At 42.1% G+C, this 26,155-nt stretch overlaps 2 protein-coding genes across 4 annotated transcripts in view; both read left to right on the top strand.

Moving 5' to 3' along the window:
- The first annotated feature begins 673 nt into the window (after positions 1 to 673).
- cops3 (COP9 signalosome subunit 3) lies at positions 674 to 15,637 on the top strand. Its single transcript, XM_061967258.2, has 12 exons — positions 674 to 1,063; positions 1,705 to 1,834; positions 2,299 to 2,411; positions 8,088 to 8,137; positions 8,518 to 8,610; positions 8,794 to 8,973; positions 10,461 to 10,601; positions 10,775 to 10,948; positions 12,941 to 13,027; positions 13,137 to 13,250; positions 13,342 to 13,422; positions 14,896 to 15,637. Exons 1-12 carry the CDS (start codon positions 1,009 to 1,011, stop codon positions 14,947 to 14,949), a joined length of 1,272 nt encoding a protein of 423 aa, XP_061823242.1. The 5' UTR covers positions 674 to 1,008; the 3' UTR covers positions 14,950 to 15,637.
- A 206-nt stretch (positions 15,638 to 15,843) lies between these two features.
- LOC133610715 (ubiquitin carboxyl-terminal hydrolase 22-like) overlaps positions 15,844 to 26,155 on the top strand; it is a 38,906-nt gene continuing 28,594 nt past the window's right edge. For 2 of the 3 annotated variants that reach the window (XM_061967254.1, XM_061967255.1), the window contains exon 1: positions 15,901 to 16,348. In XM_061967254.1, coding sequence (XP_061823238.1) covers positions 16,229 to 16,348 — 120 coding nt within the window. In that variant the 5' untranslated portion in view covers positions 15,901 to 16,228. The other variant, XM_061967257.1, reaches the window with a different exon arrangement.

Raw genomic sequence — 26,155 nt, forward strand, 5'->3', positions numbered from 1 at the left:
ATTCAAATCCCAAACTCATTACAGTACAGTCAAAGTAATTGTTATTTTCAGCGACAATACCGACCCTGTGACGCTCGGCGTCGGAACGATACCAACATTTGCAGTATCGCACACCCCTACTGAGCTTTCCAATATACCACGATGACTCACTACCTATATGTTCTCTTAAACAAAACATGACTTGTGTTGTTATTGTTGTTGTTGTTATTATTATTGTTATTATATTAGTAGCTGTAGTATATTTTACTGTTCAAATGCGTCCCACATATATATATTTTTTAATTCATGTTTTAATCCTCTCTTAACATAAGGCAAACATATTGTACAGTATTTGATACATAAATATACCTTTCCAAAAGATTCACAAAATTATGCAATTAAAATGTGTTATTTAAATACGCTAATTTGTTTCTTTCTTGGGAGCAAGAGTTTAAAAACATTTGTATACGTTTTTATTACAAAAAACTGTAGTTAATTGGACTGACTAAATATGTTTACATAAATACTTTATTGCATTTTGTTTTGCATATAAATGTAAATGTAAAAAAAAATCAAGGTCAGAGTCAGTAGTCACTTTAATTTGACAAAACATCTTACGACATAAACGATCTTCATCAAAGACTAGATTAAACGTCACTTCCTGTTTCATATTTCTTAAGGGCGTAGGGGACACGCCTGCCTACAATAATGTTTTATGTTTCTGTAGAAATGCATAAAGGTTGAATAAGAAAATATATATTTGAAATAAGGTTTGGTGGGGCAGTTAAAGGAACTGGGGATGGCAGTAATTTTGATATTGGACGCATCACAGGATACGTTGTGAACAGTGTCCCTTTAAAAAAAACTCTTACTTCGAAAGTCTCGTTGCAGTCAGTAAACTTCACACGACATCGCGAGAGTTGTACCTCAGTGGCGGCTGTGTGGCCCCTGTCTCACTACGGACGGAGTTGTTTCTGACGTTTGAATGAAAAACAGTGTGAATTACCTTCACATTGGAACCGTGATATAATGGCTTCAGCTTTGGAGCAGTTTGTGAACAATGTGCGGCAGCTTTCCGCCCAAGGTAGGGTTGGTAAACTCATTCGTATGGGAAGTACTAGCTAGTTAGCCTACGTATGCTACCCAATGCGATAGCTAAGTAAGACCCTTCTTTTTGCCTCATCATATAAACACATTGCTAAAGGTTCTTTCGGTGACAGTCAGACGACCGTGAAGCAGAACTATAATATGTCTCGTCACACAGGAGCACCGTAGGAATGCAACAAATAGTTACTTAAACTAAATGTCCAAAATCATACTTTTCGTTTTGATCGAGGAAATATTTTCTGGGCACTGGTCTAACGGAAGTCCCGCCTTAGCCTCATGTGATTGGCTGGCGAACGGAATTAACTCATTTAATTGGATCAAGTGCCCGTCAATCGCTTTCGTTTGCCTTTTTGCCAGGCCTTGACAGGGCACTTGACCTAACAGGAAGGCTATATGCTTATTGTTAGTTTTAAAAATAGTTCATGTAGACATGCATTTCCCTCTGCTAAGAACCTTTGGTTCATATATTTAATAATTATATTAGGTGATAACGGTTCCCAAAACCTAACGTTTAAATTCAAAGAATACACATATCCTTGATCAAGAGCTATCCAGACTATTATGTACTATACTTTTTAATTGTCTTTGAACTATTATTAACTCGAATTTCATACTCAGGCCAGATGACTCAGCTGTGTGAGTTGATCAACAAGAGTGGGGAGCTGCTGGCCAAGAACCTGTCCCATCTGGACACAGTGCTGGGGGCCTTGGACATTCAGGAGCACTCCCTCGGTGTGCTGGCTGTGCTGTAAGTGCAGACTTTCATTATAACTCCAGCAACAGTATGTTTGCCACACACGATGTAATGACTCTCATGGAGAAGTCTGCTGTTTAATACTGGTGCTTGCATGAGTTTAGTAGAGTGGTGGAATACTGAAACAAAATCTATCACGCATCGCCTATTGATATATGGTTTAATTTTACGTCGGAATCTAAAAATTATTATACATTTGATGCAGCTGGTTGTCTTATTCATCATTATTATGGACAAGCAGAAATTGATGTAGTAGAGTTTGTATATGTGACTCTGTTCCCCAGGCAATGGCCATGATGTTGGGATTACAGAACAAGATGATAGGAACAAACATCATTTTTACATTTGTCACAGAGTTGTTCCTTCCGCATACTTTGTTCTATTGTTTTTGAATTTCCGCATACTGTGTTCTATGGTTTTTGATTTTCTACTGACTTTTTCCTCCTTTTCTGTTTTAGATTCGTAAAGTTCTCAATGCCAAACATCCCTGACTTTGAGACGCTTTTTTCCCAAGTCCAACTTTTCATCAGCACTTGCAATGGCGAGCACATTAGATATGCAACAGACACTTGTAAGTCATTGCTTTACTTTCATAATTTTAGCTAATAGTCTAACACAAGAGGAAGTTTCACTCACTGGTGTTGTTGTGCTTGGGTGTGAAATACGCTTGCTGCTAAATTACAAAAACATTAAGGCGGTCTGGGATGCATTTTGACCTCGTATGTATGGAGATCCTGGTTGGAGTTTTTCTTTGAACATTTTTGTAAGTTGCTTGCATGTTCTTTTCGTGTCTGCCTTGAATTTTTCCTAAATTACCTATAAATGTGAATGAGAGTGTCAATGGTTGTCTTTATGTGCCTTCCAATTCACTTGACCAGTCCAGCATAACCTGCTTCAAGTCAGCTAAGATCGAGCCATCTCACCTGTGACCCTAATGATGTCAAGTGTTATACAAACATGTACAGTGGAACCTCGATTTACAAACTTCATTGGTTCTTAAACCATCCGTCCATCCATCCATCTTCTTCCGCTTATCCGAGGTCGGGTCGCGGGGGCAGCAGTCTAAGCAGGGAAGCCCAGACTTCCCTCTCCCCAGCCACTTCATCCAGCTCCTCCCGGGGGACCCCGAGGCGTTCCCAGGCCAGCCGGGAGACATAGTCTTCCCAACGTGTCCTGGGTCTTCCCCGCGGCCTCATACCGGTCGGACGTGCCCTAAACACCTCCCTAGGGAGGCGTTCGGGTGGCATCCTGACCAAATGCCCGAACCACCTCATCTGGCTCCTCTCGATGTGGAGGAGCAGCGGCTTTACTTTGAGCTCCTCCCGGATGGCAGAGCTTCTCACCCTAACTCTAAGGGAGAGCCCCGTCACCCGGCGGAGGAAACTCATTTCGGCCGCTTGTACCCGTGATCTTGTCCTTTCGGTCATGACCCAAAGCTCATGACCATAGGTGAGGATGGGAACGTAGATCGACCGGTAAATTGAGAGCTTTGCCTTCCGGCTCAGCTCCTTCTTCACCACAACGGACCGATACAGCGTCCGCATTACTGAAGACGCCGCACCGATCCGCCTGTCGATCTCACGATTCACTCTTCCCTCACTCGTGAACAAGACTCCGAGGTACTTGAACTCCTCCACTTGGGGCAAGATCTCCTCCCCAACCCGGAGATGGCACTCCACCCTTTTCCGGGCGAGAACCATGGACTCGGACTTGGAGGTGCTGATTCTCATCCCAGTCGCTTCACACTCAGCTGCGAACCGATCCAGTGAGAGCTGCAGATCCTGGCCAGATGAAGCCATCAGGACCACATCATCTGCAAAAAGCAGAGACCTAATCCTGCAGCCACCAAACCAGATCCCCTCAACGCCTTGACTGCGCCTAGAAATTCTGTCCATAAAAGTTATGAACAGAATTGGTGACAAAGGGCAGCCTTGGCGGAGTCCAACCCTCACTGGAAACGTGTCCGACTTACTACCGGCAATGCGGACCAAGCTCTGGCACTGATCATACAGGGAGCGGACTGCCACAATCAGACAGTCCGATACCCCATACTCTCTGAGCACTCCCCACAGGACGTCCCGAGGGACACGGTCGAATGCCTTCTCCAAGTCCACAAAACACATGTAGACTGGTTGGGCAAACTCCCATGCACCCTCAAGGACCCTGCCGAGAGTATAGAGCTGGTCCACAGTTCCACGACCAGGACGAAAACCACACTGTTCCTCCTGAATCCGAGGTTCGACTATCCGGCGTAGCCTCCTCTCCAGTACACCTGAATAGACCTTACCGGGAAGGCTGAGGAGTGTGATCCCACGATAGTTAGAACACACCCTCCGGTTCCCCTTCTTAAAGAGAGGAACCACCACCCCGGTCTGCCAATCCAGTGGTACCGCCCCCGATGTCCACGCGATGCTGCAGAGTCTTGTCAACCAAGACAGCCCCACAGCATCCAGAGCCTTAAGGAACTCCGGGCGGATCTCATCTACCCCCGGGGCCTTGCCACGGAGGAGCTTTTTAACTACCTCAGCAGCCTCAGCCCCAGAAATAGGAGAGCCCACCACAGACTCCCCAGGCACTGCTTCCTCATAGGAAGACGTGTTGGTGGGATTGAGGAGGTCTTCGAAGTATTCCCTCCACCGATCCACAACATCCGCAGTCGAGGTCAGCAGAACACCATCCTCACCATACACGGTGTTGATAGTGCACTGCTTCCCCTTCCTGAGGCGGCGGATGGTGGTCCAGAATTGCTTCGAAGCCGTCCGGAAGTCGTTTTCCATGGCCTCACCGAACTCCTCCCATGTCCGAGTTTTTGCCTCTGCGACCGCTGAAGCCGCACACCGCTTGGCCTGTCGGTACCTGTCCGCTGCCTCGGGAGTCCTATGAGCCAAAAGAACCCGATAGGACTCCTTCTTCAGCTTGACGGCATCCCTCACCGCCGGTGTCCACCAACGGGTTCTAGGATTACCGCCACGACAAGCACCAACTACCTTGCGGCCACAGCTCCAATCAGCCGCCTCGACAATAGAGGCGCGGAACATGGTCCATTCGGACTCAATGTCCAGCACCTCCCTCGTGACATGTTCAAAGTTCTTCCGGAGGTGGGAATTGAAACTCTCTCTGACAGGAGACTCTGCCAGACGTTCCCAGCAAACCCTCACAATGCGTTTGGGCCTGCCAGGTCTGTCCGGCATCCTCCCCCACCATCGCAGCCAACTCACCACCAGGTGGTGATCGGTAGAAAGCTCCGCCCCTCTCTTCACCCGAGTGTCCAAAACATGAGGCCGCAAATCCGATGACACAACTACAAAGTCGATCATGGAACTGCGGCCTAGGGTGTCCTGGTGCCAAGTGCACATATGGACACCCTTATGTTTGAACATGTTGTTCGTTATGGACAATCTGTGACGGGCACAAAAGTCCAATAACAAAACACCGCTCGGGTTCAGATCCGGGCAGCCATTCTTCCCAATCACGCCTCTCCAGGTTTCACTGTCGCTGCCAACATGAGCATTGAAGTCCCCCAGTAGAACGAGGGAATCACCCGGGGGAGCACTCTCAAGTACTCCCTCGAGTGAATCCAAAAAGGGTGGGTACTCTGAGCTGCGGTTTGGCGCGTAAGCGCAAACCACAGTCAGGACCCGTTCCCCCACCCGAAGGCGAAGGGAAGCTACCCTCTCGTCCACCGGGTTGAACTCCAATGTACAGGCTCTGAGCCGGGGGGAAACAAGAATTGCCACCCCAGCCCGTCGCCTCTCACTGCCGGCAACGCCAGAGTGGAAAAGAGTCCAGCCCCTCTCGAGAGAACTGGTCCCAGAGCCCTTGCTGTGCGTCGAAGTGAGTCCGACTATATCTAGTCGGAACTTCTCCACCTCGCGCACTAGCTCAGGCTCCTTCCCCCCCAGCGAGGTGACGTTCCACGTCCCAAGAGCTAGCTTCTGTAGCCGAGGATCGGACCGCCAAGTGCCCTGCCCTCGGCTGCCGCCCAGCTCACATCGCACCCGACCTCTATGACCCCTGCTATGGGTGGTGAGCCCATTGGAGGGGGGACCCACGTTGCCTCTTCGGGCTGTGCCCGGCCGGGCCCCATGGGGACAGGCCCGGCCACCAGGCGCTCGCCATCGTGCCCCACCTCCGGGCCTGGCTCCAGAGGGGGGCCCCGGTGACCCGCGTCCGGGCAAGGGAAATCTGGGTTCCTTAGTCGTTTTCTTCATAGAGGTCTTCGAGCTGCTCTTTGTCTGATCCCTCACCTAGGACCAGTTTGTCTTGGGAGACCCTACCAGGGGGCATCAAGCCCCGGGACAACATAGCTCCTAGGATCATTGGGACACGCAAACTCCTCTACCACGTTAAGGTGGCAGCTCATAGAGTTCTTAAACAGGACTTGTAAATGGGAAAATTTGTATAATGAAGCAGAGTTTGCCATACAAAAACATTGTAAACATGAATAATGGGTTCCAGGAACGTCCAGCCACAACAAAAGTCCCTATTTTAGTTAAATTACAGTTTGAACACAATATTAAGTGATATACAGCACTGTATATTAAACAAACATAACAAGGGTTTGGTGGATCAACTATCTATATAATAAAAACAAACACGCGCACACACAGAAGTCACTATGGTGCCCAAAATCCTTAACTTTAACAACGATATTGCTACAATAATAAATATTTTTAAAAATAAAATCCACTTTACAATAACAACAGCAAAGAACAGACGAGAAAGGAGCAAAGAGAGAGAAGGGCGGGGTGGGGTAGGGGCGAGCCGTGTTTGTGCTTTGGAAGAGCAAGGGGCCCGCGCAGGAAAGAGAAGAGATACTGTTTTTTATTTCGCTGTTATATAATTTTGCTATGGCAAAAGACCGGTCTCCTCACAGTTAAAACTTGATGTGGTTACTAGGTGTGTCAAAACATTGATTTTCGAATGAATCACAATTCTTATTTGTAAAGATTCCTAAGTGATTTTTTTTTTTTTTTATCTGTACTATCCAGCCACTCAGGCAAATCAGATTGTTGATGTAGATGCCCATTTTTGCTGTTAATATTTACTTTACAAAAGTGTGGAATATCTCTCTTGTTGCTTTATTTGTATTTGAAAAGTATGGATTTTGAATAAAGAATCGTTTTGAATCGAGAATTGATTCTGAGCCGAATCGTTACCCTTAAGAATCGAATCGAATCGTGTGGTGCCAAAGATTCACAGCCCTCGTGGTTACTTACTCTGTGTTGTGCTGTGGTCATGCTTGTGAGCGCCATGAATGTAATAGTACATTTTTTTACTCCATTCTTTTCAAGCTGGTCTATAGAGTTTTTGGGACTGAGTTAGCAAAATGGATAAAACTTGTCAAAATGTGAAAACAACTAAGAAAAGGCACATGCTGGAGTGTTGAGACGTGACCTTTCCTGTGCAGCAAGCGAAGTGGATGGCTGCGTTTCTTGCTTTATTGCTTGCAGGTGCCTGAATCAAGCGTTGGCACACAAAGGCATATTTGGTTTGATCTAAAAGTTCGTAAATTGAATAGTTTGCATATAAGGGGGCTCGTAAATCGAAATTCATTTGTATGTACACTGTACAGTATATGCACAGATGCATATTATTTATTGGAGGTGTGCTGATGAATTGTTATGAAGTTCATCAGTTTCCGAAGGGAAAAAATTGTTCTCTGCTATAGAATGTCAAAGTACATTAATGTGTCACTCGATGAACCACAGCTTCCCAGCGGTGGCAGCACTCATTCACAATGATTGGGCATGCACCGCCACACTTGACTATTGGCAAGGCAGAATTATCTTTAGTCCTAATTGGTGTTTCCTGCTATTTAAATAATAATGCCTATGGGTTTTAAATAGATAAGTACCAGTAAGACTTTTCAAGTCTATCCATGTCTAATTTCTATAGTAGTGTCTTAAAGATACTCTAGTAAAAAATATGTAATCATTGTATTCTTGTTAGATCACACTGGGTTTGGGAGGGCTCTTGCAATCTAACATGTTTTGGGCGAGGCTCTCTCTCACCCGTGACCCTGAACATGAATGAATGTAAAGTTTTGTTAAATGGTCGTATTGAATATAACTTTTTTTAATACAATGTTTAAATATGTTATGCAACTTTTTTGGACAGATTTATGGCCTCCATCTGGATTTGACTTCCTGTAAACCCAGATGGAGTTTTTGGACCACCTACAAATGCATCAAAATATTGTATGGTCTGTAATTTTATTTTTTCCTCCTTTTTTCCCCCCCTCCAGTTGCTGGTCTCTGCCACCAGTTGACTAACGCCCTCGTCGAACGGAAACAGGTACCAGATTAGTTACTGATGCTAATATTATACTGCCAAAATATGGCAATGCATCATATGATAATAATTTAAAATATAATTGTTATGATCATTCCAGATTCTATAATGAATATTCAATAACCATAACAATTGTGTGTATGTTTTTAGTATGCATCTTCTAAATTTGGGGTAATGTCATTGGTGACAAATTGTCGTGTTTTTGTTGCTGCAAGGCCCAATTGGGTCTTGCTTTGTGTAATAACACCAGTCTCCCCTATGTGGCTTATTTTATACCATATGCTCCTTTTAAATATTATAATACATTATAAAGTGGGGTTCTTATTTTCTTACAGTTGGAATATTTATGTGTTTTATTTTTAATCTTTTTTCTCTCCAAACAGCCATTGAGGGGTGTTGTCGTACTAAAACAGGCAATAGACAAAATGCAGATGAACACAAACCAACTTACCTCAGTTCATGCAGACCTGTGTCAGGTAAGTCACAGGCTTCACCGCTTACATCCTTCACACAACTGTAAATATCTATTTTAAATCACTGTTTTCCTACATAATGTGCATTTATTTATTCATCTTTTTGAAAATTAACATCATTTTTGTATCAATTTAATTTTATCGTCCTATTTGTAATCCCTCATATTCTTTCCTTCATTTCTCCAGCTGTGCTTGTTAGCAAAGTGCTTCAAGCCCGCTCTGCCCTTCTTGGAGCTTGACATGATGGACATCTGTAAGGAGAACGGAGCTTATGACGCAAAGCACTTTTTATGTTACTACTACTATGGTGGCATGATCTACATGGGCCTCAAAGACTTCGATAGAGCACTGTATTTTTATGAACAGGTAAGACCTGTGTGCAATTTGCACCACAGCTCTGTGCAGGATTTTTTCTTTTTTATATTGCATTTGAACCTATGTCATGCACATTCTGCCAGAGAAAGTAATGAAGAAACAAAATAGATTTCAGCTCCAGGCCTTATGAAGTGTACAGGAATTTTTTTAGTAACATTTTGATGTGTCTTCATACAGGTAACACATTTGTATCTAATTAGCTAAATACTGTATTTGAGATGCAAAAACCAAATAACACTTGAGTTTTACCTGAATAGATGCAGTAATACAAATGTGTATTGCAAAGGGGATTTGGCTTGTAAACATACTTCACATGTCACTTGTGCTTTTTACACAAGTGTAAAAGGAATAACGGTGCATGATAATTTGTTGGAATGTTAGGAATTGTGGCGTAACACAGATAATTTGATACCATTTAAAACATTAAAAAAAAAAGCTCAGCTAACCGATACATAAAAAAAAAAAACGCTTCAATGAGGCGACTACTCATACTGTGCTGTAGGTGGGTTAGGGTGAACAAATCAAACGCTCGTACCTCAATGACATTGGATGTTACAAACTAACAGCATTATTATTATTATTATGACGGCATTATTACGAACACTGATAACTGGGGAGCACAGTTATCATTATAAGCTCGGTGTTAAATGTTTTTTTATTATTTAAAAAATATACATTTATTAACACACACAAAAGTACGGAAAATTGGTACCATTGAGTACTGGGAATTGATAGCGTATTGGTTCAAATGTGAAAGGTACCCATCCCTAATTAAGAGTTAAAGGAGCTGTTTATAACCTTTACATGAGTGCCAAGAGGGCGCTTACTTTCCCATGTGTTTTAAGCATTAATCCCACCCTCTTACAGCTTTTAGCACATAATACCATAAACTACATCTGTACGTAACACGTGCACACGCACTAGCTTTGTGTGTTGTTAGCTAATGCTAGTGATTTGGCAAGCTATCGTTAGCCATCTTTGACTATAGTATAGCTTACTGTAAGAACAACATGAATGCACATTGTTCGTTGTTTCCTTTGGACGGTTTTTGTGTGTCCACGCATTCATTGCATGCAAGTGTGGACAAGACAGCAGTGAATGACAAGCAGGAAGCCAGACAAATTCCTTGGGCCGACGAACAATTTTTGCTCGATATATAAATAATAAAGTAATTGTGAGAAAAATAGTCATTTAGAAAATATATATTCTGTTAAACTAATAATGGTAACATAAGCTAGCTGGTGGTTTTCTTGTTATTTTTTGGTAAAAAATTGTTTTACTTTGAGAAAGTTGCAAAATCCCCTTTAAGTCTTCAATCATATATTTACAGAAATGTGGATCAGAATTACAAGTTGGTGTAGCCCTGCAGGCATTTTAAGAGTTTTTTTTAATTCAAATCCACAGTAATACCATCTGATTTTTATAAAGTTCTGTCCATCTTCTTCTCTAATCACCTGTACTTATTTTTGCCCCTCCAGGCAATAACCACTCCAGCCATGGCGGTAAGCCATATCATGTTGGAAGCCTATAAGAAATACATCCTGGTCTCGCTCATTCTCCATGGCAAAGTTCAGCAGCTGCCCAAATACACCTCACAAATTGTAGGGAGGTTTATCAAGGTGGGGATGACTTGAGGTTGTCTTAAAATTTCCACTAAGTTGTAATGACTAAAATTTAAGCACAAGCAAGCATCCACTGTTATGCTGACAACATCTACTTAAGCTCCTTTGCTATATTTTTCCCATAATGTTTAAGCATCATTCTTAACGTTTACTTTGTTTCCCTTGCTCAGCCCCTGAGCAACGCGTACCACGAGCTGGCTCAGGTTTACACCACCAACAATCCCGTCGAATTGCGCAACGTAGTCAACAAACACAGCGAGACGTTCACGCGAGACAACAACACAGGCCTGGTCAAACAGTGCCTCTCCTCCCTCTATAAAAAGAACATTCAGAGGTTAACAAAGGTGAGTAGCATGTTGGTAATGTTTTCTTACATTTACAATAGTACTTACAGAAAGTGAGTAAAGTAATTCCTGTAAACCTCCAAGAAGGACAGGGCTGTGACCATTTCATATCAGATAAGTTCATAATGTAGTATTATGTTTCATCATATTGAGAGATAGTAAGTGGTTATCCTCTCTTAAAACACACTACTTTGCATTTGAAGTTTTAGTACTAGTAGTCAAAATGTACTATTATCAAAGATAAACTAAAAATGGCCCACAGTGAAAAGCAGATCTCCACCAAGGCTGAATAATACTAAAGATGTCTACCTGATGATGATGCTTTTTGGCATCAATGGAGGCGCACTGTAAAGCGAGAAGTGAGCATATATTCTTTATGACACACCTTTATCCAGATCTGCACCAAACACTTAACGGATTTTTTTCCTTACCATGCTACAAAGCTGTGATAATGTGTAGTTTTTGATGATGATGAAGCAAGCAGCCCAAAAAGAGCATTTAGAGAGTAGCCAGAGATAATTGGCGAAAATAAAGGCACACTTAAAATCAAACCTCAAGTACCGTATTTTTGTGACTACAAGGCACACCTAAAATCCTCAAATGTTCTCAAACATTGACAGTGCGAATTAAATATGTATTAATTCTGGTTGTACTTATTCTAGTTGTGGTATGTGGTGGAATGATAAATGTGACCAGTAGATGGGAGTCACACATAATGGATGCGTGTGGACTACAGGTTGACGCCGGTTCAATAAATGACGGCAACAAGTACTCGTAAGCAAGCAAGACCAAAACTTTGATGTTTCATTGAGAATATAGAACATTACACACACAGCACTCAAAAATCTGTCAACATGTTTTAGTACAACTTTGGTAAGCTATGAGGCTGCACCGCTTGATGGATTGTCGGACTATTACAGCTACCATAGTCATCTGTGTTTTAACATACGGGTATTATTATGGTGTGTGTACAAGGACCCCAAAATGGCACCTACTAGGGGACATATCATCTGGTGTTTTTGTTTATTATGCAAAATCAACTTTTCTTACCTGCTGTTGTGTATTTGGGATCGTCATTGTCAGCGCCGTAGTCAATTAAAGCTCCTTCTTTATCTCTATGCTTATGTTTTCATCCCCCACTGTAGCCATTTCTAATACAATGTTGCATATAGTTCTAACTTAATCTGTCAGTTGACTCGCTATGGAAACCCAAAAAACTACAACAAAGATGACGGGGAGAAGATACTGTCAAAGTGGAGCCACTTAAATAAGACCACCCACAAAACGATGCATCCTGAAGAAACGGTCAGAAAGCAGCTTGAAAACGGACTGTAAAACAATCTATGCCACTTTTTGACCAAAGAACCACCATTACATGTTATGTAGACCACAAGGAAGTATTTTAAATGTAGAACAAAAATTTACTAAAATAATATTACCCCTTTAATGCACCTTTTGTATGAAAGTACACGCGGATTGGACAGTGCACCTTTATAATTCGGTGCGCCTTATGGGTGATACAAATATAGACTCTTATATTGCATCAGCATGGCAAGAATAATGCCTTTAAAAAGGTCAGACAGACATGCAAACCACCAGAAAACCTTCAATGTCGTAACTCTTCAAAGGCTTAAGTTGACTGTACAATCAGAATACTTTTTAAACTTTGTGTACGACGTCGGCTCAGACTGCAGCTTTTGTTAGCATCCAAGGTTGCATGTCCAACGGGAAAGAGGTCTCAAAGCTGTTATTTTGATAGTGTGAGCAAGGCCAAACCTGATAAAATCAATCAACATATCTTCTCTGGGCTTGATACATGGAACGATGGTACAGAAAACACAAGTGTGGTTTTGTAGTGGAAATTAACACATCGTACACTTCAACAATGGCCCAACCCAGTGAAAACTAAACTATATGAAATGTGTTTTATGATGTTCTACAAATGCTTTTCTAAGCTGTTTCTTTGTGTGTTGCTGTTTAATGTACTTACAGACGTTCCTGACACTGTCTTTGCAAGACATGGCAAGTCGAGTGCAGCTCTCAGGCCCCCAGGAGGCAGAGAAATATGTCTTACACATGGTGAGGAGGTCTACACATCTGTCCTTAATCGATACAACTCTACATTTGTGATCCCTGTTTTAATCCTCTTGGGGTTTGTTTCCTTGTGACATCTCGGGTTTGTGTGCAGATTGAAGATGGGGAGATCTACGCTAGCATTAACCAAAAGGACGGCATGGTGTGCTTCCATGACAACCCAGAAAAATACAACAATCCAGCGATGCTCCACAAAATTGACCAAGAGGTATAAAAGTTTTAGTCTGTCTTTGCAGTTACACTTCAGTACAATACATTAGTCCCCTCAAAAAATGATGACATGTTTTTTTCCCTTTTAGATGTTGAAATGTATAGAACTGGATGAAAAACTAAAGTCAATGGATCAAGAAATCACAGTAAACCCACAGTTTGTGCAGAAGGTGAGACAATATATTTGTTTCAATACACTTGCAGTTCTGTGCTGAAGGTCTCTGGGCCACAACTAGATTTACATAGCAATTTTGAGGTATTAAACACATTGTAGTGGGTAGACCATAACATTCTACTTTGTCTTTTTCCTCTTGTTTGTTTTTTTAATAATTTCTTGGCCTTGTGTGTACGTGTGCATGTGTGTGTGTGTGTGTTTGTTTGTTTTTATCTAATACACAGTCAAACCTGTCTATAAAGACCACTCAAGGAAAACAACAAACACGGCCACTTTAGACAGGTGGTCACTATATGCAGGTTGCATGACGAGCTCACACGTATAAGCAGAATACGACAGGAGGAGTTGGATTAGTACACACAAGCGAGTAGTGACGATGAGCCATTGAGAATAGAGCGCTGCTTCGTGCTGATTCGTTGAAAGTCTGAGAACAAATGAGGGAAGTGTGGGTATGACATGCATGTGAACGTGAGTAACAGTATAGTAGGTTCACTTAAACGGCAAGCAAGTGTCATATTTAAGTGTTGTTATTTATTAAATAATCACATTTAAACATGGACAAAAGCATAACAAGAACAATTCATATCGTAGTAAGTTTATCATAGAAGTGTAAACAGTTTAAAAATAACTTGACTGGATGGGGTAGAGCGGAACAAGAACTACGGCATACAAACAAAATAGGTCTGGTTGATTTTCAGAATAAAACGCCATTTTCATGCACTAATATGCACGTTTTTACCCTGATAATTTGTTGCCGTCGTTACTCCTGCTGTCTGCGGAGCAAAGCCGTGCCGCGCACTGCACTCAGCCGCTGACTATTGGTGGACCACGTAGCAAGCTCACAGCAAAGCCAAAACAAAAAATACACACTCAGTTAAATTTTGGGGTAAGCCTCGATCAATCAACATGTGTCATTGCAGCAAATTTTGATATTAGTGCCCGCTATACAAAGTAAAAAAATATTTTTATTATTATTATATTCTAGGAATTAAAATAAGTGACCGAAGGCCAGGTTTATAACACCACTTTTCTCTGCAGTAGTCTTTTTTTTGGTGGCCCCTATAGATATGTTTGACTGTCCGTTGAACTGTATTTGTCATGCACTCTCTTAGAAATAGAGGTACTTTTCATTGCATGTTATAAAATATATACTGTATTTGACAAATCAAAACTTTTAAGTGGACTGTAAATGGTGGTCTACTTAATAAGTCATTTCAAAATGTCCTTTCTTCTCTGCATGTAATGCAAGTTGATCAATATAGCATTAAAAACAACAAACCTAATACTATTGATTGTTTTGTTTCCCAAAAATTCACCTCTGTTAGTAAACTAGTTTTAGGCAGAGTCTAGAGGACATTTATTGAATGAAGAGAATTGACACAACAGTCCATATTTACATACTAAGGTGGAAAAGAGCTATAGTTTAACTGGCCACACATATTCCTAATATGTGACTTTTATTTTTCAGAGTATGGGATCACAGGAGGATGATGTTGGCAGCAAAACATCAAGTTATTCTTGAGGGACTACAGACTGCTCGAGAATGCTGCATCCTCCCCAGCACATTCTTTCATGAATGCGTTGGAATGTTTTTTTTTAAAAAGAGGAAAACAAATATTCTATTGCATAAGGACATTGGTTAAGGAAAATCTAATTGTGTGGAATGATGTTGAATTTGGTTATTGTTTTGTCACAGAAGGACAACAAAGCGGTCTTTACAGAAAGATTTTGTCAGTGTTTTATTTATCAATGTTCAGGTTGGAGTGATACTGCTAGGTTATTACAAAACACAATAATTAAAAACAGGACATATTTGTGAATAATAGCGCCATTCTGCTGCATGATGGGTGTAATTAGAAATTATTACGTATGAGGCAATACATCTATAGCTGGCAAGGAATAAAACTGAGTATAATATACATTTGTAACAACTGCAATGCTCGTTTTGGTTAGATTGTAGATATCACTAGCCAATATATCCACTCAAACGTACCGTTGACCAAACTGGGTGAAACAAGTCACAATTTGGTGCACTGTTGTGTTTTACGATTATTTTTAATTTTTAGGTCAGATCCACTAGAGGTCACTAGAGCACTGTACAAAAATATTTTGACGGCTTGTACGAGTGGTGAAGTCAACGGACAACCAAACTGTCATGTCATTTGGGAGCTTTGTGGTTGAGGATCTGTAATAAATTGTTTAAGAATGTAGTGATTTGTTTCATGCGTTCAGTCATTGCATCTTGTTCAATTTCAGTCCGTAACGTTTTTCATTGATGCTGCGAAGGTGATTTACAGTCTAACCAATGAGTTCCTTCACAGAGGCGGATGTCGCTCCAACGAAAATTGGACCAATCATGATACAGCATCCGCTTTAAAGAGGCGGGACTTAACTACTGAAAAAGCTGGCATTCGCCAAAGCCCAGTAGTGCTCGCTTGTGATTGGTCCGTCGTTATGAACGAGGTGGGTCTACACCATGTAAGCTACTGTTGAAATTCCTACGCTAACCAACTTTAGCCAGTTTGCTAACCTGCAATTAAGCGAGTGTGGTTAAACTGCATCCGTGGTGTCATAATGGACTTGAATTGACCGGAGGAATGCTGGAATACCTCAACTGGTGTTCTACCGTGTGTGTCGCCGTAGCTACAACCAGAGCATGTCCAGTTAGCTAGAACGCGGCGATTGGTGGATAAGGAACCTGGCAAGCTAGCCAGTCTTCCCGGGGTTTGGGACGGGCTCGAGTGGCTTTTTGAACAGCTTTCCTCGCCCGGGGGACAACCGAAGCGGATGCTGTGATTACGATGAGTCCCGCCGGCTGTCCCCATGTCAACTGCTTCAAAGTGGACAACTGGAAGCAGAACTTGAGGGTTATTTATCAGTGTTTCGTATGGAGTGGTTCAGCCGAGACCAGGAAACGCAAGGTAATAAACACAATACTGGGAAACGTCGTGGGCTCGCCTAACGGAAGATGGCGTGTGTGTGTGTGTGCGTGCGCGTGCGTGCGTTTGAATGTGAAAGGTCGCGCGCGTGTGCGTATGTGGGCAGTTCCCCCTTCCAAGAAAAACATCACTCCGCTCGACATACCGGTGTCGAACGTCAGTGCTCAAACGCACCCGAATGTCAACAGCACCTCCCTCGAAAGGGTGGGACTACAATAAAAATCGGCCCTGTGCAATCAAAGAGAACATCTCGGCACTGCGCCTTGAAGTCATTTGTTTACTGCACCAGCATGGGGACTAAGGAGTCTTCCCGTCGCTTTGAAGGCCAATTGATTGTCTACAATAACCATGAATGAGTCATCGTCTTGACCACATTTGTTTAATCGCAATGATGTTTTCCTCCACACAGCGCGCTCTGCATTGACCCATTTTATTTGAGTTTGGACCATCGTGAGATGTCTGCACATTCAGTGCTTGCATCTCCAATCTCTTTACACATGCATGCGCCCACCATCCGAGGTGCTCAGAGCAGGGCTCGAATTTAACCGCGGCAAGTGTCGCGACCGCCCTTGTCACTTGCCGTAATGACCTAAAAAATTGACCAGCATCGACGGCAAGAACACACCGTCACCGCCCTTGACTTTTTACTTATTAATGGACAATTGTAACGTAATTGTTTCGTCGAATAAAATGATAAAAACACCCCGAGATTACTTTTTTTCTTACATTTTCAACTGTTTAAGACATCGCATACTTAACGTTGGCAGTGCGTCTGCCTCACAATACGAAGGTCGTGAGTTCAATCCCGGGCTCGGGATCTTTCTGTGCGGAGTTTGCATGTTCTCCCCATGACTGCGTGGGTTCCCTCCGGGTCAGGGGCGCCACTAGGGATTTTGGGCCCCATGAAAATAATGTTTACAGGGCCCCGAACACAGTGTCATTATTTTTTCTGTATTATAATTTCATCATCATTAGGGGCCTCTCTGGGCCCCCCTCCATCATGGGCCCCTAGAATCCGTCTCGTTTACCCCCCCTTTTTGGCGCCCCTGCTCCGGGTACTCCGGCTTCCTCCCACCTCCAAAAAACATGCACCTGGGGATAGGTTGATTGGCAACACTAAATTGGCCCTAGTGTGTGAATGTGAGTGTGAATGCTGTCTATCTGTGTTGGCCCTGTGATGAGGTGGCGACTTGTCCAGGGTGTACCCCGCCTTTCGCCCGAATGCAGCTGAGATAGGCTCCAGCGACCCCGAAAAGAACAAGCGGTAGAAGATGGATGGGTGGATAATTAACGTTAATCGGTATAAACAACACAGGCGTAAGCCCATTTTTTTTCAGATATATGTTTATCTATATATATATATATATATATATATATATATATATATATATATATATATATATATATATACATATATACCGTATTTTTCGGAGTATAAGTCGCAACTGCCGAAAATGCATAATAAAGAAAGAAAAAAACATATATAAATCACACTGGAGCCCGGCCAAACTATCAAAAAAAAACTATCTATATATATATATATATATACCGTATTTTTCGGAGTATAAGTCGCTCCGGAGTATAAGTCGCACCGGCCGAAAATGTATAATAAAGAAAGAAAAGGACATATATAAGTCGCACTGGAGTATAAGTCGCATTTTTGGGGGAAATTTATTTGATAAAACCCAACACCAAGAATAGACATTTGAAAGGCAATTTTAAATAAATAAAGAATAGTGAACAACAGGCTGAATAAGTGTACGTTATATGACGCATAAATAACCAACTGAGAACGTGCCTGGTATGTTAACGTAACATTATAGTAAGAGTCATTCAAATAACTAAAACATATAGAACATGCTATACGTTTACCAAACAATCTGTCACTCCTAATCGCTAAATCCCATGAAATCTTATACGTCTAGTCTCTTAAGTGAATGAGCTAAATAATATTATTTGATATTTTACGGTAATGTGTTAATAATTTCACACAAAAGTCGCTCCTGAGTATAAGTCGCACCTCCGGCCAAACTATGAAAAAAACTGCGACTTATAGTCCGAAAAATACGGTATATATATATATATATATATATATATATATATATATATATATATATATATATATGTATGTATGTATGTATGTGTGGGAAAAAAAATCACAAGACTATTTCATCTCTACAGGCCTGTTTCATGAGGGGGGGTACCCTCAATCATCAGGAGATTTTAATGGGAGCATTCGCATACCATGGTTTATATAGGGCACAGAGTGGGTGGGTACAGGCTGGCGTAGGGGCGTGGTGATTGGCTCATGTGTTACCTAGGAGGTGTTTCCGTCTATGGCGGCATGCTGTTACAATTTCGCTGCGCTTGTTGAGGGATGACAGGTCTGGACGGTAAATAATAAACAGTTTCTCTTTCAAGCATAGGTTGCATCTTTTATTACCACTATTGTAAGGTGTGCTGGATGCAAGAATTTGCCATGTTATTGAATATTCAACATTATTGTCTTTGAGGTCCCAAATGTGTTTGCTGAGTTCTGTGGTATTTCGCAGGTTTTTGTTCCTGAAAGAAGCCTTGTGATTGTTCCCTCTGGTTTTGAATTCTCCCTCGGTTAATCCTACATATGTGTCGGATGTGTTAATGTCCTTGCGTATTACCTTAGATTGGTAGACAACTGATGTTTGTAAGCACCCCCCGTTGAGAGGGCAATCAGGTTTCTTTCGACAGTTACAGCCTTTGTTGGTTTTGGAGTCGCTCTGTCTGGGGGCCGACGGCTCATTTGCAATTGTTTTGTTGTTGTTTGAGATGATTTGTCGTATATTGTTCATGCAGCTGTAGCTCAATTTAATGTTGTTCTTGTTGAATACTTTTCTTAGGGTGTTGTCTTTGGGAAAGTGTTTGTCAATCAGATTGAGGAATTTGTGTCCAATGTTAGTTGAGACGTTTTTGCTGTATGGGGGGTTGTACCAGATGATGTCGTTTCGTTTTCTGTTCTTTTTTGGCTGGTTTCCTGGCGTGGGTTCATAGGTGAGGGTGAAATTGTATCCGCTTTCATCAAGGGCTTTTTGGTACGGGGGGGTTGCTTGGTCAAATTCAGCTTTGCTAGATGACAGCATCGATAGCCTTTTATTGATTCCGGTAGGTATTCTTTTCGTGGTGGTGGGTGGGTGGTTGCTGTCATGGTGCACGTATTGGAGTGTTGTGTTGGGTTTCGTGAATGGTTGGTAGCTGTTATTTCTTTGCTTGTTGGCTTCAATCGTGATCCGTAGGCCGTTCTCTTTGAAAATTTGGCATATGCGCTTCTTGGTATTCTCGCTGCTCCTTGGCGAGGCGCGACACACTGCCAGTCCGTCATCACGGTAAATACCAAGGTTCAGATTGAGGCTAGCGAGCTGGGAGAGGAGGAAACTCCCAACGAGTTCACACGTTTCTGCCCCGTCAAAACTTCACCACACCTTACTGGACAGAAGCATCACCAAATCATACAAAAAAGCGCAACCCAACACCTTACAGAACATCCACCTGGAAAATAAAAGGATCGCGGCTGAACTGGACATTGAGGACAGGGTGGACGCCACAGCCAACAAGGAAGCCTTCATCACATTGAAGGACCACAAACCCAACTTCGCAAATAACCCAACATGCCGACTAATAAACCCAACTAAATCTGAAATAGGAAAAATCAGCAAAATAATCCTGGACAGAGTCAACACAAAAATCAAGGACAAAACACCACTCAACCAATGGAGAAATACAGCAGCAGTAATCAAATGGTTCAACAACATCCAAGACAAACAACAGCACAACTTTATCTCCTTTGATATCGAGGAATTTTACCCTTCCATCATGCAAGACCTACTGACTCAAGCACTAGACTTCGCCTCAGACTACGACTCAATCACAGGCAACGAAAGAAACATCATCATCCACGCAAAAAACTCCATTCTCATCCACAACAGTACACCATGGCAAAAAAAGAACAATGCAACATTTGACGTCACTATGGGAAGTTTTGACGGGGCAGAAACGTGTGAACTCGTTGGGAGTTTCCTCCTCTCCCAGCTCGCTAGCCTCAATCTGAACCTTGGTATTTACCGTGATGACGGACTGGCAGTGTGTCGCGCCTCGCCAAGGAGCAGCGAGAATACCAAGAAGCGCATATGCCAAATTTTCAAAGAGAACGGCCTACGGATCACAATTGAAGCCAACAAGCAAACCGTCAACTTCCTTGACGTCACTTTCAACCTGAGAAATAACAGCTACCAACCATTCACGAAACCCAACACAACACTCCAATACGTGCACCATGACAGCAACCACCCACCCACCACCACGAAAAGAATACCTACCGGAATCAATAAAAGGCTATCGATGCTGTCATCTAGCAAAGCTGAATTTGACCAAGCAACCCCCCCGTACCAAAAAGCCCTTGATGAAAGCGGATACAATTTCACCCTCACCTATGAACCCACGCCAGGAAACCAGCCAAAAAAGAACAGAAAACGAAACGACATCATCTGGTACAACCCCCCATACAGCAAAAACGTCTCAACTAACATTGGACACAAATTCCTCAATCTGATTGACAAACACTTTCCCAAAGACAACACCCTAAGAAAAGTATTCAACAAGAACAACATTAAATTGAGCTACAGCTGCATGAACAATATACGACAAATCATCTCAAACAACAACAAAACAATTGCAAATGAGCCGTCGGCCCCCAGACAGAGCGACTCCAAAACCAACAAAGGCTGTAACTGTCGAAAGAAACCTGATTGCCCTCTCAACGGGGGGTGCTTACAAACATCAGTTGTCTACCAATCTAAGGTAATACGCAAGGACATTAACACATCCGACACATATGTAGGATTAACTGAGGGAGAATTCAAAACCAGATGGAACAATCACAAGGCTTCTTTCAGGAACAAAAACCTGCGAAATACCACAGAACTCAGCAAACACATTTGGGACCTCAAAGACAATAAAGTTGAATATTCAATAACATGGCAAATTCTTGCATCCAGCACACCTTACAATAGTGGTAATAAAAGATGCAACCTATGCTTGAAAGAGAAACTGTTTATTATTTACCGTCCAGACCTGTCATCCCTCAACAAGCGCAGCGAAATTGTAACAGCATGCCGCCATAGACGGAAACACCTCCTAGGTAACACATGAGCCAATCACCACGCCCCTACGCCAGCCTGTACCCACCCACTCTGTGCCCTATATAAACCATGGTATGCGAATGCTCCCATTAAAATCTCCTGATGATTGAGGGTACCCCCCCTCATGAAACAGGCCTGTAGAGATGAAATAGTCTTGTGATTTTTTTTCCCACACATACATATATTGCGCTCTACTACGGTATCGAGCACTATTTTTTGGATAACCTTATTAAGACAGACAGACATATATATATATATATATATATATATATATATATATATATATATATATATATATATATATATATATATATATATATATATATATATACGTTAGGTCAGGAAAAAACAGAGGCTATTTCATCCCTACAAGCCTGTTTCACAGGTTTTTCTGCTCTTCAGGGGATTTTATTGAAGTGTCACTTCAATAAAATTTCTTGACCTTACGTATATTCCGCTCTACCCTGGAATTGAGCACTGTATAATGGATAAACCACAGAAACCTCGACTACATATATATATATATATATATATATATATATATATATATATATATATATGTATATATATATATATATATATATATATATATGTATATATGTATGCATGCATGCTTTGGAGCCCCTGCCTCGAAAGAAAATAATGTTTGCCTTGGTGCCCTTCCAACTTGCCTTGGTGACCTAAAATATGAGCCCTCCTTTAAGGCAACACTTGCCTTGCCCTTATAAAGTTAAAATTTGAGGCCTGTCAGAGGCAAACCCAATCCTTGGTTGCTCATCTGTTTGGAATTAAGGAGGGAACTCCAGCAGTGCAAATATCTTACCATCCATCCATCCATCCATCTTCTTCCGCTTATCCGAGGTCGGGTCGCGGGGGAAGCAGCCTAAGCAGGGAAGCCCAGACTTCCCTCTCCCCAGCCACTTCGTCCAGCTCTTCCTGTGGGACCCCGAGGCGTTCCCAGGCCAGCCGGGAGACATAGTCTTCCCAACGTGTCCTGGGTCTTCCCCGCGGCCTCCTACTGGTCGGACGTGCCCTAAATATCTTTCCCCCTCACAAAATTGCCCATTTCTTAACGTGTGGCACTACAGTGTTTTTTTGTCCATCAAGGATCACCGTTCCAATCAGCAAGCTATTGCAGCGTGCATAGCAGCTTTAATGTACGCTAGTATTTAGTATACAATACGTTTTACGTGTTTTTTATAGTGTAGATTTGTGACGATCGCATCAATTGTTTTGCAATCATAATGTAATGGTAAATGGGTTATACTTGTATAGCGCTTTCCTACCTTCAAGGTACTCAAAGCGCTTTGACACTATTTCCACATTCACCCATTCACACACACTGATGGCGGGAGCTGCCATGCAAGGCCCTAACCACGACCCATTAGGAGCAAGGGTGAAGTGTCTTGCTCAAGGACACAACGGACGTGACAAGGTTGGTAGAAAGGTGGGGATCGAACAGGGAACCCTTGGGTTGCTGGCACGGCCACTCTACCAACTCCGCCACGCCGTCCCTAGTGTGTGAATGTTGTCTGTCTATCTATGTTGGCCCTGCGATGAGGGGGCGACTTGTCCAGGGTGTACGCCGCCTTCTGCCCGAATAGACAAGTGGTAGAAAATGGATGGCTAGATGTGTTGCATGTGCTTAAAGGGGAACTGCACTTATTTTTTAATTGTGCCTATTGTTCACTAACCTGACTCTTGCCAGATCCTTGTAATTGATCTGGGACTTCTCAATAGGAGATGTATTTCAGAAGGCTGGGCCTTGTAAAAAAATCATTGTATGTGATTGGATAAACCACTTGTCCGTTATCTTGAATGACGTGCTACTTTTAACCACTGACATCGAAATCAACCCGTGACGCTGATGAGAGCAACGCTGGGAAATCCAAAACAGAACAGCCGACAAATTGGATAACGACAGAGCGAAAAATGTATAAATGCCTTCAAAACCGTTCTCTGTTCATCTTTTAAATAATTAATATTCGATAGATTAGACAAAACAGTGGCAATAGCAGAATCAATGTCAGCACACGACTCCTCACTGCATGCCGCCATTGTTGTTTGAATCAAACAGTCGCTTCCGGAGTACGTCACATCTATGAAATCCCGCCCGGCGATCCTGATTGGTTCATTATTTTTTGCTATCTTGAAGGAGTTTGCATTGCCCTCAAGCCAAGATCCTTGTGTGTAGCTCAGCGAACTACAAGGATCTGGCGAGTCTGGTTAATTGGTCACAGTCCTTATGAGAGACAAGAACAGATAAGGTAAAGTTGAAGTTAAAGTCCCAACGATAGTCACACACACACACTAGGTGTGATGAAATTATCCTCTACATTTGACTCATCCCCTTGTTCACCCCCTGAGAGGTGAGGGGAGCAGTGAGCAGCAGCGGTGGCCGTGCTTACGAATAATCGTGGTTATTTAACCCCCAATTCCAACCCTTGATACTGAGTGCCAAGCAGGGAGGTAATGGGTCCCATTTTTATAGTCTGACTCGGCCGGGGTTTGAACTCACGACCTTCCAGTCTCAGGGCGGACACTCTAACCACAAGGTCACTGAGCAGGTAGGTTATTTATTAAAATTTTTTTGCATTCTCAAGATTAAAAAAACGCTCGTAAAGATGGGAGCAATCCATTCTGCCTCTAAATCAATCTAAAAATGCATCCAAAAACTGCTAACAATACTTCATTTATATTCTGTAACCTGTATAATAACCAAGTTTTAGTGACGTTGTTATTGTAATGGCAAACGCTGAGGAAATCTTTTTCTACCATCGTAACACATCGCCTTGCGACGGCATGCTACGGCGTTAGCTAGAAGTAAGCTAGCTTCTGCGTCAGCAGCTGAACTGCTTTTGAGATTGTAATGCACAACACAAATGCAATAGGAGACCAATCTTCCTGACTGAAAAACATATTGCAGTATCCCTAAAGTATTAGCCCACATTTCATGTTTTGTTTTTAACACAGCTAGCTCGACAGTGTGTGTACTAACAAGCATGATGTGCTGCATGCATCATGATCAATATCATAGTGACTTACTCGATGGACAGTTGTCTGTTTGGTGTAGCTGGACGAGAACGTTTCCAGTTGATTTTGGGTACAATAGTTGGGGGGGAAAAATTCTACCACTGCAGGGTTTGACAGTGCAAACAGTTTGTCTTTTGTTGTGATGGAGTTTCTTGGAGCAGTGTCTTCCTCGCCAGATACAAGAAGCTTTGTGGTTTTGTCTCCCATAATGATTGTGAACGATAGGCAAAATTCCCTCAAAAAGTGCATTTCTCATTTAAGTCTGTTTACTCGAAGACTTTAGATCAGAGCTAATCAATTGGGGGCAAAGGAATGACACCAGACCGCCCCCCCCCCCCCCTAGTTCAGTTCAAAACTTGGGAGGGACTTAAACGTTTTTGCAGCAAATTTGTAAAAACACAACAGTGCTCTTGTTGTATCAAGCAACTTGGGCCAGTGTAAACTACATCTTGGCAGATCCTTGCATTGACATTTTAACCTCATAAGGGCCAGCAACCATGCGGTGGACATTTGTATTTTGCATAACAGTGCTAATTTTTTCTGAAATGTGTAACTCTGACTAAAGAAATACACAAACAACACATTTCTACTCCAGAGGATGCTGGTTCTCAAAACAAAAATCGAGAAGATCCTTAGCTTTCTGGAAATGTGGTTGCTTGAACAATTTAGTTGAATACATTTTAGATGCTTGGTCCCAGTGACATAATCAAATGTGAAGGATTTTGAAGCATTTTAAAATGCCTAAATAAAACGACATTAAGTAAATGTTTCCAATACAAATAAATACCAACAAAATCCAAGTGACATAATAGCATCACTAGGTTCACAGCACCTGAGTACGGTTATTCTACAGTAGAATTAAATAAACACAGTGAACCCTCTCATCAACCGTCTACAATCTTTGTCTCACTGGGAGGGGACGAAAAACTGCTGGATGCACGGACAGAGCCTCGCTAGTCGCGCTGCTCGCTAGTTGTTGGCGCCGCAAAATAATAATCAGGAGGAAAAATTATTATTGCAAAGCCAAATATTTTGTGTGGGAATATTTCGGTTTCAATACAAAAGCTGAACAAGAACAGCCCATCAAGACAAGTATGCCAAATTTGTTGGAAAGTGATGGCAACAAAAAAGACAACAAAACAAATCACCTGACCCACTTTTTCCAACTGGGGGAAAACTGAACTTCAAGATGTTCAATATTTATTGAATTTTTTGCTAACAGAGATTGAGATTCCATTTTGTTCATGTTAGTTTACTTAATTTGGAGGATTAAAAGTTATTCTGCTTCCAATTACAATGGTAAAAAAATACTGAGAAATCAAAGTTTATTGCGTTTTAAAGGGTTACTTGCATTATTCTTATTATTATTACTATATATCATGGCTACAATAGTCCTTAATTTGGTCTCAAAGTATTACTGACGATAATATTGTTTTTTGGCAATAATTTGTAGGACAATATATCATCCAGCAAAATGTTATCAGCCAAATCCTAGGCACAATTTGCAAGGATTATTAAAGCCATAGTCAGACCAAAAGTCCAATACTTTTTGGTGGTGGTATCAAAAGTTAGATCTGACACTGAA

This window comes from Nerophis lumbriciformis, linkage group LG11, assembly GCF_033978685.3.
Source record: "Nerophis lumbriciformis linkage group LG11, RoL_Nlum_v2.1, whole genome shotgun sequence".
Lineage (NCBI taxonomy): Eukaryota > Metazoa > Chordata > Actinopteri > Syngnathiformes > Syngnathidae > Nerophis > Nerophis lumbriciformis.